The sequence below is a fragment of the Megascapheus bottae genome, chromosome 32 (assembly GCF_031878675.1).
Source record: "Megascapheus bottae isolate mThoBot1 chromosome 32, mThoBot2.hap1, whole genome shotgun sequence".
Lineage (NCBI taxonomy): Eukaryota > Metazoa > Chordata > Mammalia > Rodentia > Geomyidae > Megascapheus > Megascapheus bottae.
In genome coordinates, this window is record NC_143540.1 from 8,690,369 (window position 1) to 8,703,323 (window position 12,955).

Genomic DNA, 12,955 nt, shown 5'->3' on the forward strand with positions numbered 1-12,955 from the left:
CACTGTCCCCTGAGCTTTCATGCTCAAGGCTGGTGCTTTACCCCTTGAGCCACAGCACCACTGTAGGCTTTAGTTCACGGGACATGAGAGTCCTACCATTTAAACCACAATCCTTAGATCTCAGCCTCCTGAGTAGCTGTGTATTTTATTTATTAGATCCTCGTCAGTACATAGCTGACAAAGATTTTTCTCCCATTCAGGAGATTTTTCTCTTCAAGTAGTCTATTTCCTTTGCCTCGCATAAGCTTTTTTTCATCTGATGCAGTCCCATTTGTCAATCTTTTGTGCTACTTTGCTGAGCTATTAAAATTCTATTCAGGAAGTTATTGCCTAAGCCAGTGTGTTCCAGTGTTTTCCCTATTATTTCCTGGAGTGGTTTTAAGGTTTCCGGTCTCGTTATTAAGATCTTTGATACACGTTGTGTAAACATGAGTGCAGACAGCGATACACATCTTGTGTTCATATTCTACATGGGACTCTGTGTCCCCAGCACCAATTACTGAAGAAACCATCTTTCCTCCAATATATGTCCGGAGAACCTTTGCCAAAACACAGACCATCTGAAGCCAGGTGCATCGGCTCACGCCTGACACCCCAGCTGCTCAGGAGGCTGAGATCTGAGGATCACGGTTCAAAGCCAGCCTGGGCATGAAAGTCCCTGAGACTCTTATCTCCAATGAACCACCAGAAAACCGGAGGTGACACTGTGGCTCAAGTGATAGAGCACTCGACTTGAGCTGAAGAGCTCAGGGACAGCACCCAGGCTGAGTTCAAGCCCCACGACCAAAACAAAACAAAAAGGCAACCATCAACTCCACTTTGGAATCAAATTATAAACATCCATCTGCTGGGTTGAAAGATTTGGTCTCGGAGGCAGCAGAAAACTGACAGTTCTGCTTTTGTATTCAATTTGGGTTGTTTTGATCTTTTATTTGCAGTTCTTTGCAGGTATTTTTCACCCTACAGTTTTTGTTAATATATATTCTTTTTTTTTTTTTTTTTTTTTGCCAGTCCTGGGCCTTGAACTCAGGGCCTGAGCACTGTCTTTGGGCTTTTTCCTCAAGGCTAGCATTCTACCACTTGAGCCACAGCACCACTTCAGGCATTTTTCTATGTCTATGGGACTGAAGAAATCGAACCCTGGTCTTTGTGCATGCTAGGCAAGCACTCCACCACTAGGCCAAACTCCCAGCCCCCCAGTTTTTGTTAGTATAAAGCTGATGTACAGAGCAAACCTCCTTTTCATTTCCCCGAGTTCCACCCCCCAGGTCCTTTTGATAAATATTCCTCTGCTTCATCAGAGGCAGAGGCCTTGCACCTTTGTGTGTTTCCCCTAAGTGTGTATTTCTGATTAGTGTCAACATGTACCCTGTGCCTCAAATTCTGCTTTTCCTCCTTTTCTTCTTATTACTCGTAGGAACAAGACCTGCCTTTCTGTATATCTCGCCCTTTCCTGTTTCCATGCTCTGTGTACACTTCCTTCTGAGGACAATCAAAACATATCTCTTGCTTGCCCATTGCCTAAACTATCTTCCCATCCACAAAGTGTTATGTATGTGTGTGTGCACACACGCACACACTTAAACGCAAGGCCTGGGCGCTGTCCTTTAGCTTTTTTCACTCAAGGCTATCACTCTACCACTTGAGCCATGCCTCCACTTGCAGCTTTTTGCTGGTTCCTTGGAGATCACAGTCTCATGGACTTTCCTGTCCAGGCTGGCTTCCAAAACCAGGATGCTCAGATCTCAGCCTCCTGAGTAGCTGGGATTCCAGGCGTGAGCCACACTCCCCCCCCTTCTCCGGGTTGATCTCCACGTGAGAGGAGGAGGTCAAGGGCATGACCAGCTCCTTTCAGAGAATTGGACAATGGGTTCCCTTTTTTTTTTTTTTTTTCCCTCAGAAAAGCACAGTCTCAGGAAGAAAGTCGACATCCTGGCTGGGCAGGAGGGAAATAGAAGGGCTTTGCTGGAGATGGTGGGGGGGGGGGGAAGCTTGTGTGGTCACCAGGAAACGGAGCTCACCCTGACATCAGATCCTATGAGTGGCCCCACACGTGGATTTTTGTAGTTGGTGGGACTTGAACTCAGGGCCTGGGCCCTGGCGCTCCACCACTTGAGCCACGCCTCCCGTTTCATGAGAGTTGGGGCCCAGGGGTCTGGACTAGGGGCGGGGGGGTCCCAAGGTCTGGGGTTGGGGTTCTGGGGGTCTGGGCTGGGGCGGGGGACCCGGGGTCTAAGGTCTGGGGTCTGGGGGTCAGGGTCCCGGGTTCGAGGTCCGGAGGTGGGGGGCCCAGGGGTCGAGGTCCTGGGGTCCGGGGCCCAGGGATTGGGGTCCCGGGGGTAAGGGTCCGGGCCCTGGGTATCTGGGATTGGGGTCCGGGAGTCCGGGGCCCGGGGTTCGGGGGTCGGGGGTCGAGGTCCCCGGGGGTCTGGGATCGAGGGCCCTGGGGTCGCCGTCGGCTGGCATCGGGGCCGGGGTTCGGCTCCTCGCCGCCGGGGCGCCGGGTGCGGGGCGCTGGGAGTCCCCGCGGCCGCCAGGAGGCGCTGCGGCCCCGCCAGCCCCGGCCCGGGCTGGCCGCGCCGCCTCCCCGCCCCGCGGTGCCCCCCTGGCCCCCCAGGCCCGGCCCGGCCCCGGCCCCCTCCCCGCCCCGCCTCCTCCCGCGGGCGGCCCGGCCCCGGAGGCTGCAGCCGGCCCGCGATCGCGGTGGGCGGCCTCGCCGGGAGGAGGAGGAGGCCGAGGCCCGGGCCGAGGAGGATGCGCGGGCCGCGGCGGCGGGGCGGACCCCGCGGGCTCCCCGTGCTGCTGCTCGCCCTGCTGGCCGCGGGGCCCCGCGCGGCCGCCGCCTTCAACCTGGACCCGGGCCGCCCCGTGCGCTTCCAGGGCCCGCGCGGCTCCTTCTTCGGCTACGCGGTGCTGGAGCATCGGCACGACGGCTCGCGGTGGTGAGAGCGGGGGGCCCCGGACCCCAAAACCTTCACCCGCCAGACCCGAACCCCAAACTCAACCCTCCCTCCCGACCCAAGCCCCGGCCCTGCCCGGCCACGCCGCCCCCAGCCCCTGCCCCCCACCCCGCCCCTGCACCCCAACCGTCCACTGAACCCCAACCCTCCCCTGTACCCCCAGCCCTCCCCTGCACCCCAACCCTCCCCTGCACCCCCACTCCTCCCCCTGCACCCCCAGCCCTCCCCTGTACCCCCACTCCTCCCCTGCACCCCCAGCCCTCCCCCGTCCCCCGGCCCCGTCCGGACGGCTCACAGCGCCTTCCTGGCCCGGCCCGGGGTCCCGCCGTGGCCGGAAGGCTGATGGGGACCCCCGCTCCCGGTGCTTCCCCCGGGGATCCCCTTCTTCCTCCGGAGTGGCTGGGCCGGCCTGGAAATCCCCACCTCCCCCCGATTCCGAGGGGTCTCCCCGGACTGGCAGCCAGGCGCCCCGACCCCCAGCTCCCGGCGGGGGCCCCCGGAGCGGCGGGCGGGCGGGGTGGGGAATAGACGTGGGGTGCGGGACCCCCGGCCGCCCTGCCCCTCCGGCCCCACCCCGTCCCTGTCACCATCCTCTGTCTGTCTGTCACTGTCTTTGTCTCTCTCTGTCTCTGTCAGTGTCTCTGTGTCTGTCTCTCCCTCCCTCCCTCCCTCTCTCTCTCTCCCTCCCTCTCTGTCCCAGTCATGCCCTGGGTTCCCTGCAGCTCCTGAGGGGGGACCCCTCCTTCTCCCTGGCTGTTGAGAGGGGATCTCGGGCCCCATCCTGGCTGCAGGTTGGAGAGATGGAGAGCCATGGGTGTGTGGGGGTCTCAGCTTCCCCAGCACCTGGGGCCACCGCTGGGGCCTGGAGCCCACAAAAGAGGCGGGGGAGTCTGTGTGTGTGTGTGTGTGTGTGTGTGTGTGTCCACAGATGGGGAGTCCACCCCCTTGGATGGACCCAGTCTTCACAGCAGGAACAGCTAGGGGCCGAATCTCTCACCCAGACAGAGGTGGTCAACATGTGTGGTTTTTGTTTGTTTCCTTAAGAAAAGGAAGTGATGCCAGGCACCCTTCCCTATACACACACACACACACACACACACACACCACACACACACACACACCCCTGGCTTAGTGGTCTTGCCTCCTGAGAAGGCTAAGATCTTGAGGATCCAGGGCAGGAAAGGGTAGGGGAACCAGCAAAATAAATAAATGAATGAATGAATGAATGAAAAGCCACAAGTGGCGGTCTGGTTCAAATGGTGGAGCACCAGCCTTGAGTGTGAAAAGTCCAAAGACCAAGTGCTCGGGAGCCCTGAGTTCAATCAAGCCCCTGTACCAGCACAAATGAATGAAATTATAAAAATAAAATAAAACAGAGGCAAAGAAGACCTTTGGTATATGAATAGACTTGGAAAATACAAACAAAAAATAAGAGTAAGATGATGTGCACTGGGCTAGACTTCAGGGGAGCAGTAGATGGGTAAAATGGCCCCGTGGAGGGGACACGGAGCTGGTCTGCTGGTCAAGTGCTTATTCTATTGGGGTTCAGGTACCCGTTGAATTCTACCAAAGTTCCTCACCCTCCCCCCCTTTCCTTTTTCTGGTGCCACTCCTGGGTCTTGAATCAGGGCCTAGGTGCTGTCCCTAAGCTCAAGGGAGCACTTGAGCCACGGGGCCACGTCCAGCTTTTTTTTTTTTTTTGGTGGTTCCTTGGAGATGAGAGTCTCATTGATTTTCAAGCCCCCCTGGATAGTTGGCTGGCCCTGACACCTGTCAGTCTTGTTGAGGAGGTGCCCAGACATGTTTTACTCACTTCTTTGTACTTAGTGACAGATTCAGGACAAGAACTTTTTATTGGGTTTGTTTTTAATTTCTGGTGCCAGTCTTGGGACGTGAACTTGAGTCCCAGGCGCTCTCCTTGAGCTTTGTTACTCCAGGCTAGTGCTCTACTGCTTGAGCCACAGCTCGGTTTCTGTCTTTTCCGATGTTTCCTCCACAGATCTTCTGGCCCAGGCTGGCTTTGAACCATTATCCTCAGATCTCAGCCTCCTGAGATGCTTAGATGACAGGCCTGAGCCACCAGTGCTGGGCTCTTTGGCTGATTTTTAGCTGCTCTGAGCTGTCCTTGAAGTTCTGTGTGAAAGTTTTGTGTGTCGGGGTCCTTCACACTGTGCCTGCCTGGACAAGACTTGATACTTTAACTATTGTTATTGATATGCTTTCCAAGAGCCGAGAATCATTGGCATTACAGCCATAGACAGGAAAATAATCAATTCAGCAAGGAAAAATTTACTTCTGTAGAAGGACTTGCCCAGTCAGCCAGAAACCTGGCCAGCAAGTAACAGAGCAGGCTGGGTGCAGATATTTATATAGCTAACCCAGCAGGCTCCACCCCTCTGCTCTGATTGGTTGAGCTCAGGTTCACAAGCTGCCTCTGATTGGCTAGTGTGAATAGGTATAAATAGAGTGAAATGTATTTTCATAGGTTATTGCTCAGGCAGTGGAGGCCATCCCTGTGCTTGGATTGGTTGAGCTTAGGTTCACAATCTGCTTGTGATTGGCTGGTTTGAATAGGATGAAATGTATTCATGTAGGGTGACTGAAACAAGAGCAAAATACTCCTGTCCACCTCTGTTGTTTTCTGGACCAAGCTGAGGTCATTGGTGGTTGTGGATATCTTGTATCCCTCTCCCAAAGAAACAAAAACCTGCCACTTCAAAAATCCCTTCTTGGCCCAGAGTTTGGCCTAGTGGTAGAGTGCTTGCCTAGCATGCACAAAGACCCGGGTTCGATTCCTTGGTATCACATACTTAGAAAAAGCCAGAAGTGGTGCTGAGGCTCAAGTGGTAGAGCTCTAGCCTTGAGAAAGTCCAAGGACAGTGCTCAGGCCCTGAGCTTAACCCCAAGACTGGCAAAAAAAATAAAAATAAAAAATCCCTTCTTCTCCAGAAGCAGCTCCTCTTCTCAACAGGAGCCAAGTGAGCAACTTTCAAACCCCACGTTGGCAGAAGAGACCATGGCCTCACTGGTCTGTGAGACTGGCACAGTCTCCTGCCCACTCCTAACCCGTGCACCACTCAAAGGGGGAACGTAGATCAGAAATTGGCATGTCAAATCGCACAACTACTTGATGACAATGATAATAATAATAATAATGATAATGATACTAAATGGTATCCCAGACAACGTGTGATCACCCACCCCATTCCCCTGGAAGGGGTCTGTGACAGGATGCCCTTGCCTCTCCTCTGGTCCCCAGGGTCCTCGTGGGTGCCCCGAAGGCTGATTCTAAGTACAGCACCTCCGTGAAGTCTCCCGGGGCGGTGTTTAAATGCCGGATCCACACCAATCCTGACCGGAGATGCACTGAACTGGACATGGCTCGAGGTGAGGAGACCAGGCTCGCCACAGAATAGAGGTGCAATCTCTTCGTGTCAGGTCGAAGGTGGAAGCATCAGTCCATCCACTCCACCATCTTCCTTCCCTCCACAAACAAATGCCCAGACTTCCCTACTTGTGTCATTCTGGACTTTGACACAGAGAAGTGTCACTCCTGCCATCCCAGCTACTTAGGAGGCTGGGATCTATGTTTGTTTGTTTGCAATAGCAAGATTCTCAATAAAGCCAACAGTGCATTGACTGATATTCTGAAGCAAGCTCTTTAAAGTGTGTGTGCCCTCACGTGCACACACACACACACACACACACACACACACACAGAGAGCGGAATGTAGGAGCATCTACAGTGATGGAGTTGATAGACCTTGTCCTAAGTGCCTTACTGATTTACAGATCACAAGGATTTGAACTGAGGCAACTCCTCAACTGTGACTCTTCTGTGTTTTTCTCCAGGGAGAATTCGGGGTGCACCTTGTGGAAAGACATGCCGGGAAGACAGAGACAATGAGTGGATGGGCGTCAGTCTGGCCCGACAGCCCAAGGCAGATGGCTCTGTGCTGGTGAGGCACTATTACGGACAAACTGGGAAGGCAGGCACCCTCAAAAAGAGTGATGGTCCATTAGGAAGTGTTCTTGGGGTTCAGATTGTCTTCTTCTACCATTCAGATGATTTATCATCTTTTTTAAAAAATTATTTTATTTTACTTTTTAACATTTTTCAGTCAATCCTGGGCCTTGAACTTAAGACCTGGGTGCTGCCCTTGAGTTTTTGTGCTCAAGGTTAGCGCTCTACCACTTGAGCCACAGCTCCATGCTTTTGATGATTCACTGAAGCTGAGAGTCTCACAGACTTCCCTACCCAGGCTGGCTTTGAACCCTGATCCTCAGATCTTAGCTTCCTGAGTAGCTGGGAAGACAAATGTGAGTTGGGGTAGGGGCTTAAACTCGGGAACCTGGGCTCTGCCCCTTAGTTTTGTTTCTCAAAGCTAGCCTTCTACTATTTGAGTTAATCCTTCCCTTCTGGCTTTTTTGAGGGTTAAGTGCACGTTAAGAATCTCATTGGTTTGACTGAGATGGCCTCCAGAGGTGATCCTCATATCTCGGCCTCCTGAATAGCAAGGGTGACAGGCATGAGCCATACCAGTACCTGGCTGGGCATGGAGGCTGCTGTGTGTGAGTTAACGTCCTGTGGTATCTCCTCTCCATCCCTCCAGGCCTGTGCCCACCGCTGGAAAAACATCTACTATGAGGCGGACCACATCTTACCCCACGGCTTCTGCTACTGGATCCCACCCAACCTTCAAGCCAAAGGCCGGACGCTGATTCCCTGTTACGAAGGTAAGGGTGGAGCCATCCTCCTTGGTCCTGGCTTCTCCTCCACATTCAAACACCCACCCTCCACCTTTACATTACCACGCATTAGCCACAAGGCAAACTTCTCTTCCTGATGGATTTTTTCTGTACTCAGGGCCTGGGCGCTGTCCCTGAGCTCTTCAGCTCAAGGCTATGGAGCCACAGCGCCACTTCCTATTTGAAATAAGAATCTCAGGTCCTTTTGTGCCCAGGCTGGCTTTGAACCTCGATCCTCAAATCTCAGCCTCCGGAGTAGCCAGGATAACAGGTGTGAGCCATCTCACACCCCGTTGGTCTTAACACTTGAACTGCAGCACCATTTCTGGTTTTCTGGTGGTTCATGGGAGATGAGAGTCACAGGGACTTTTCAGCCCAAGCTGGCTTTGAACCATGAACCTCAGATTTCAGCCTCCTGAGTGACTGGGATGACAGGTAGGAGCCACTGTTATGTGGCCCCCCCCTTTTTTTTTTAATGGCTTCTCAGATGCTTCCAGTTTCTGATTGGATGTAAGCAGGAAATTAAGAAGGAATGGGAGGGGCCGGGAGTTTGGCCTAGTGGTTAAAGTGCTTGCCTAGCATGCACGAAGACCCGGGTTCGATTCCTCGGTACCACATACATAGAAAAAAGCCAGAAGTGGTGCTGAGGCTCAAGTGGTAGAGCTCTAGCCTTGAGAAAGTCCAAGGACAGTGTTCAGGCCCTGAGCTCAAGCCCAGGACTGGCAAAAAAAAAAAAAAAAAAAAGGAATGGGAAATTAAAATGAGGTTAGGACAGAAAATAGAAATAGAGCCAGACTTCAGTGATTCACACCCTCATCCTAGCTACTCAGGAGGCTGAGATCGGAGGAGCATGGTTCCAAGCCAACCTGGGCAGGAAAGTCTGTCTTATGCTAGTTAATTACCAAAAAGCTGTGGTTCAAGTAGTAGAGTGCCAGTCTTGAGCAAACAAGCTAAGGGACTGAGCGCAAGGTCCTGAGTTCAAACACCAATAACATCACTACACACACACACACACACACACACACACACACACAATATTAGTTACTGTTAGCTAAGCTGGGGTTATTTTAGGACTCCCAGAATGTAAGTGAATGCATGTGACAGAACCCAAGTACAGATATTTCTCTTGTTTCTTGCCCTTCACCCCAGAAATAAAAACTTAAGTCTTGGCAGGAACACGACTGTCAGCAGGGCATTTTTTTATTATGTCAGAAAAGATCTCATAAACATGGTATCAATCCACACACACACACACCTGCATTCCAGGGGCCAGGAGTGTGGCCTAGTGGTAGAGTGCTTACCTAGTATGCATAAAGACCAAAGTTCGATTCCTCGATACCATATACATAGAAAAGAGCCAGAAGTGGGGTTGTGGCTCAAGTGGTAGAGCTGTAGCCTTGAGAAAACCCAAGGACAGTGCTCAGGTTCTGGGTTCAAGCCCCAGTAGCCCTTTCCCCAAAATAATAATAGCAATAATAAAATAAATGAAGCACAAATGGAAAGGGAAGGCCTACCTAGTAACCACAGGACCACTAGTATTTCCTTAAAAAAAAAAAAACGGAAAGAAAAGATGGTTTTGAAGAATGACGCAGGAGCAGAAGCCTTGAGGAAGACCAGATCTTGCTGCGTGTGTGTGTGTATGTGTGTGTGTGTGTGGTGGGCTTTCTGAGGGACAGCACACCCAGTGTTGTTTCTCCATGGACACAGGCTGAACTCCAGGGAAAGGATGATAAACTTGAGTGAATTCAGAGACCTTAGTATACGCGGCGTGAGAATCTCTACGCATTTGGAAATGAGAATATTTTTCCTTCTCTTGAATCACCTTCTGTGTAAGCAGGGTTGTTGGATGAAGCCAGCCATTGTGCTGTAGGAAAATACCTCCATTTTTGGGGGGGGGGGTGAGGTGGAGGATAAAGGAACACTACAGCCTCTAATGAATTAAACTGTGTGGTGTCAGCCATGTGACTCAAACCCACCCATGGTGGGGAATGCACCAGTCTCTTTTTAGGTCCCCTTGTTGAGACTTAACCAGACTTCTTGTCCCTAAAGTTAGCAGGTATTTTTGTGAGAGTATGTGTGTGTGTGTGTGTGTGTGTGTGTGTGTGTACAGCCGGGAGGAAACGCCAGCTGCCAGACCCCTAGCCTTTGTGTGTTGATGGCAGGAAAAGTTTCCTGGGAACACCGGAGATTGGAGGTCACTTCCAGCCACTCCCAGGGCTCCCTCCCCACTCTGTTTCCTGAGCCTTTCCATGAAGGAAAGGGTGGGAATCCATGTCACTCCACAATCTCCCACGGGGCCCAGGCAGGCAGACTCAAGTCTGTGAGTAAAGTATGCACACGTGCACGCACATACACACACACACATACACATGCATGCACACACACGGGGTGGGGGGGCAGGGGCGTGGTTGAATGTAGGGTTTCCTGCTGTCCCTTGGCTTTTTCACTCAAGGCTGGCACTCTACCACTTGAACCACAGCTCCATTTCTGGTTTTCTGATGGGTCATTAGAGAGTAGAGTCTCACGGACTTTCCTGCCCCATACTGGCTTTGAACCATGATCCTCAGCTCTCAGCCTCCTGAGTAGCCAAGATTATCTTGGAATAGCTCTGCATTGGGGTTTCTATTCAAGAGTGCATGTTGATCATCTCCCACCTTTGTCTCTCCCAGCCCTATCCACACATGCCTGCCTTTTGTCAGGAGACACAGTGGCTCTGAAGTCTGAGAGACCAAGGCATGGTAGATGCCAGACTTTCTAGCCACATCATAATAGCATTTGTTTAGGTTGGACATTCTGATCTTTCTTTGTATCCCTCTTGAAGTGGGAGGCAGGATTTATTTACTGTATTTCATTTAATTGATATATATGCATACTTTTGCACACTCCCTTACCCCTAAGCTGTGGTACAAAGATTTGCTTTCTCAGGCTTTCCCCTGATAGCTGGACAAGACACAGTCATGGCTCACCCTCCAGGCAGAGGAGAATTTAATTGATGTTCTCTTTGGGATTTAGCCACCAATTAATGGCCACTTACTGGAAGAAAAAAAAAACAAAACACCATTTCTAGGCTCTTTAATGAGCTTGGAAACGGAATTCCTTTGGATTTCCCCAAGGCTCTTTACCCTCTTCACCCAAACAGACCCTCAGAGCCACCACTACAGGATATGGTCTGTTCTCCCAAGCAGTGTCATTGTTCTTCTGTTATTTATTTTATGTTGCAGAAAATCATGATGATTGGGGTGTGTGTGTGTGTGTGTGTGTGTGTGTATTACTAGAAACTTCCCAGACCCCAGTAGTTGTGATTGTGATTGAGAGGTCGGAGGGGTCACTGCAAAGGCCATCCAAAGAATGTGACTGCCATGTGTGATTAATTGGAGTCACTCTCAACCTCTCCTCTTCAGTCTTGAGATGACGGTAAACAGCTGGCCAGGCCTCTGGGCTCTGTGCAGTTACTTCTTTTTCATGATAAGCCATAGTGATGGATAAGTGCCAGCGTATTAACTGTGTGACCCTGGAGGAGTCACTTGGCCTCTCTGATCCTCTGTATCTTAACCTGTGGACTCATGGGGAGGAGGTTTCCGGGGATGTCTGTTGTGGGGGCTTGAACTCTGGGCCTGGACACTGTCTCTGAGCCCTGTGCTGGGATCAAAAGTATAAAGTAGGGCTGGGAGTTTGGCCTAGTGGTTAAAGTGCTTGCCTAGCATGCACGAGGACCCGGGTTCGATTCCTTGGTACCACATATATAGAAAAAAGCCAGAAGTGGTGCTGAGGCTCAAGTGGAAGAGCTCTAGCCTTGAGAAAGTCCAAGGACAGTGCTCAGGCCCTGAGCTCAAGCCCAGAACTGGCAAAAAAAAAAAAAAAGTATAAAGTAATAAAAAAAATCAAGAATAAAAATCAGCAATGAAATGCCCCCATGTATTCCCTAATAAGATTTACTGGAATGGCAGAGAAAGGGGAATACAGACATTAGATTATTTTTCTTTTCTTTTTGGTGCTGGCCTTAAGGCTTGAACTTAGGGCCTGGGCACTGTCCTTGAGCTTCTTTTGCTCAAGGCTGACGCTCTACCACTTGAGCCACAGCTCCGCTTCTGGCTTTTGGTGGTTGACTGGAGATGAGAGTCTCCTGGACTTTCCTGCCCAGGCTGACTTCGAATCGTGATTCAATCTCCATCTCCTAAGTAGCTGGGATGACAGGTGTGAGACACCGGCGCCTGGCTTTAGACATTTAGATTTTAAGCATACTGTGCTGAATATTTTGTTAGTAATGGTGTAATTAATATTGTCTAAGGTATGGGTTCATTTTCACCACCAATTAAAGAAGTAAGGAGAAGAAAAGTGTTGAAAGCAGACAGAAAATGAAAAGAAACAGCACATCACACTCCTTGTACAAAGAGGGGTCCCCAGATGGGACTCAGTCTCCCTCCTGGGCCTGCTCCATATAGGGTCTCTTGACTCCTCCTCTGAGGGTATGCTTCTGGTCTGATTGGTCAAGAAGTGGACGTGGGCTGTGAGGAGTCTTCTGATTGGTTCCCCTAGGGCCTGCTCTATGGAGGGTCCCCTTGACTCCTCCCTCTGGGGGGCAGGCCTCTGGTCTGATTGGTCAAGGACCTAGACTGTGGTGAGTCTTGATTGGTTCCCCCATCTCCGCCCACATGCACAGAAGAGACTCCTGATTGGATGAAGGCTAGGGGGCGGGGCGAGGCTGGACTGTGGCTGTGAGGGTGAGGCCCCTGGGACTTCATGAGTCATTCTCCCGCCATATTGGAATTGGTTCTGGCCTCCATCTTCTTACCTAGCCAGGGAGGCCTGACTGCCCCTTCCTCCCCACATTCTGGGGCTCAGTCCAGGACCCCATCATTGACAAGTTAGCAAGTGCATTGCTTCCAGCTGTGCTGGGTGTGTGTTTCTGGAAGGAGAGGGGACTCCAGGCTGAGGCATGAATATTAGTCCATTTCTGGGTCTAATTGGGCCTCCCCAGGGATTCTCCTCCTTCCACAGTAGAAGGAATGAATTATGGTCACCAGCTCCCCACTTAATTACCCTGTGGCCGCAGGTCCTCTTTTTCCCTACAGGAACCAGAGGACCGTCGTGGGGGGGGGGGGGATTTGGCACCAGAGCCTGGAAGGTTTGTTTGTTTATTTATTTATTTTTGAGGTCTAGGAGATTCCTGAGGCTTTAGCTTCTGGAACAGTCTCTGGTCTGGGAGGTGATCCTGGGCTCAGCCCACAGTGGCTTCCGAGGTCTTG

At 51.6% G+C, this 12,955-nt stretch overlaps 1 protein-coding gene across 1 annotated transcript in view; it reads left to right on the forward strand.

Moving 5' to 3' along the window:
* The first annotated feature begins 2,729 nt into the window (after window positions 1-2,729).
* Window positions 2,730-12,955, forward strand: part of Itga9 (integrin subunit alpha 9) — an 80,508-nt gene continuing 70,282 nt past the window's right edge. Inside the window, exons 1-4 of the mRNA XM_090323570.1 lie at window positions 2,730-2,942; window positions 6,220-6,347; window positions 6,813-6,919; window positions 7,574-7,697. Of these exons, the coding sequence (XP_090179696.1) occupies window positions 2,755-2,942; window positions 6,220-6,347; window positions 6,813-6,919; window positions 7,574-7,697 (547 nt within the window). The 5' untranslated portion in view covers window positions 2,730-2,754. The remainder of the gene's footprint in view (window positions 2,943-6,219; window positions 6,348-6,812; window positions 6,920-7,573; window positions 7,698-12,955) is intronic.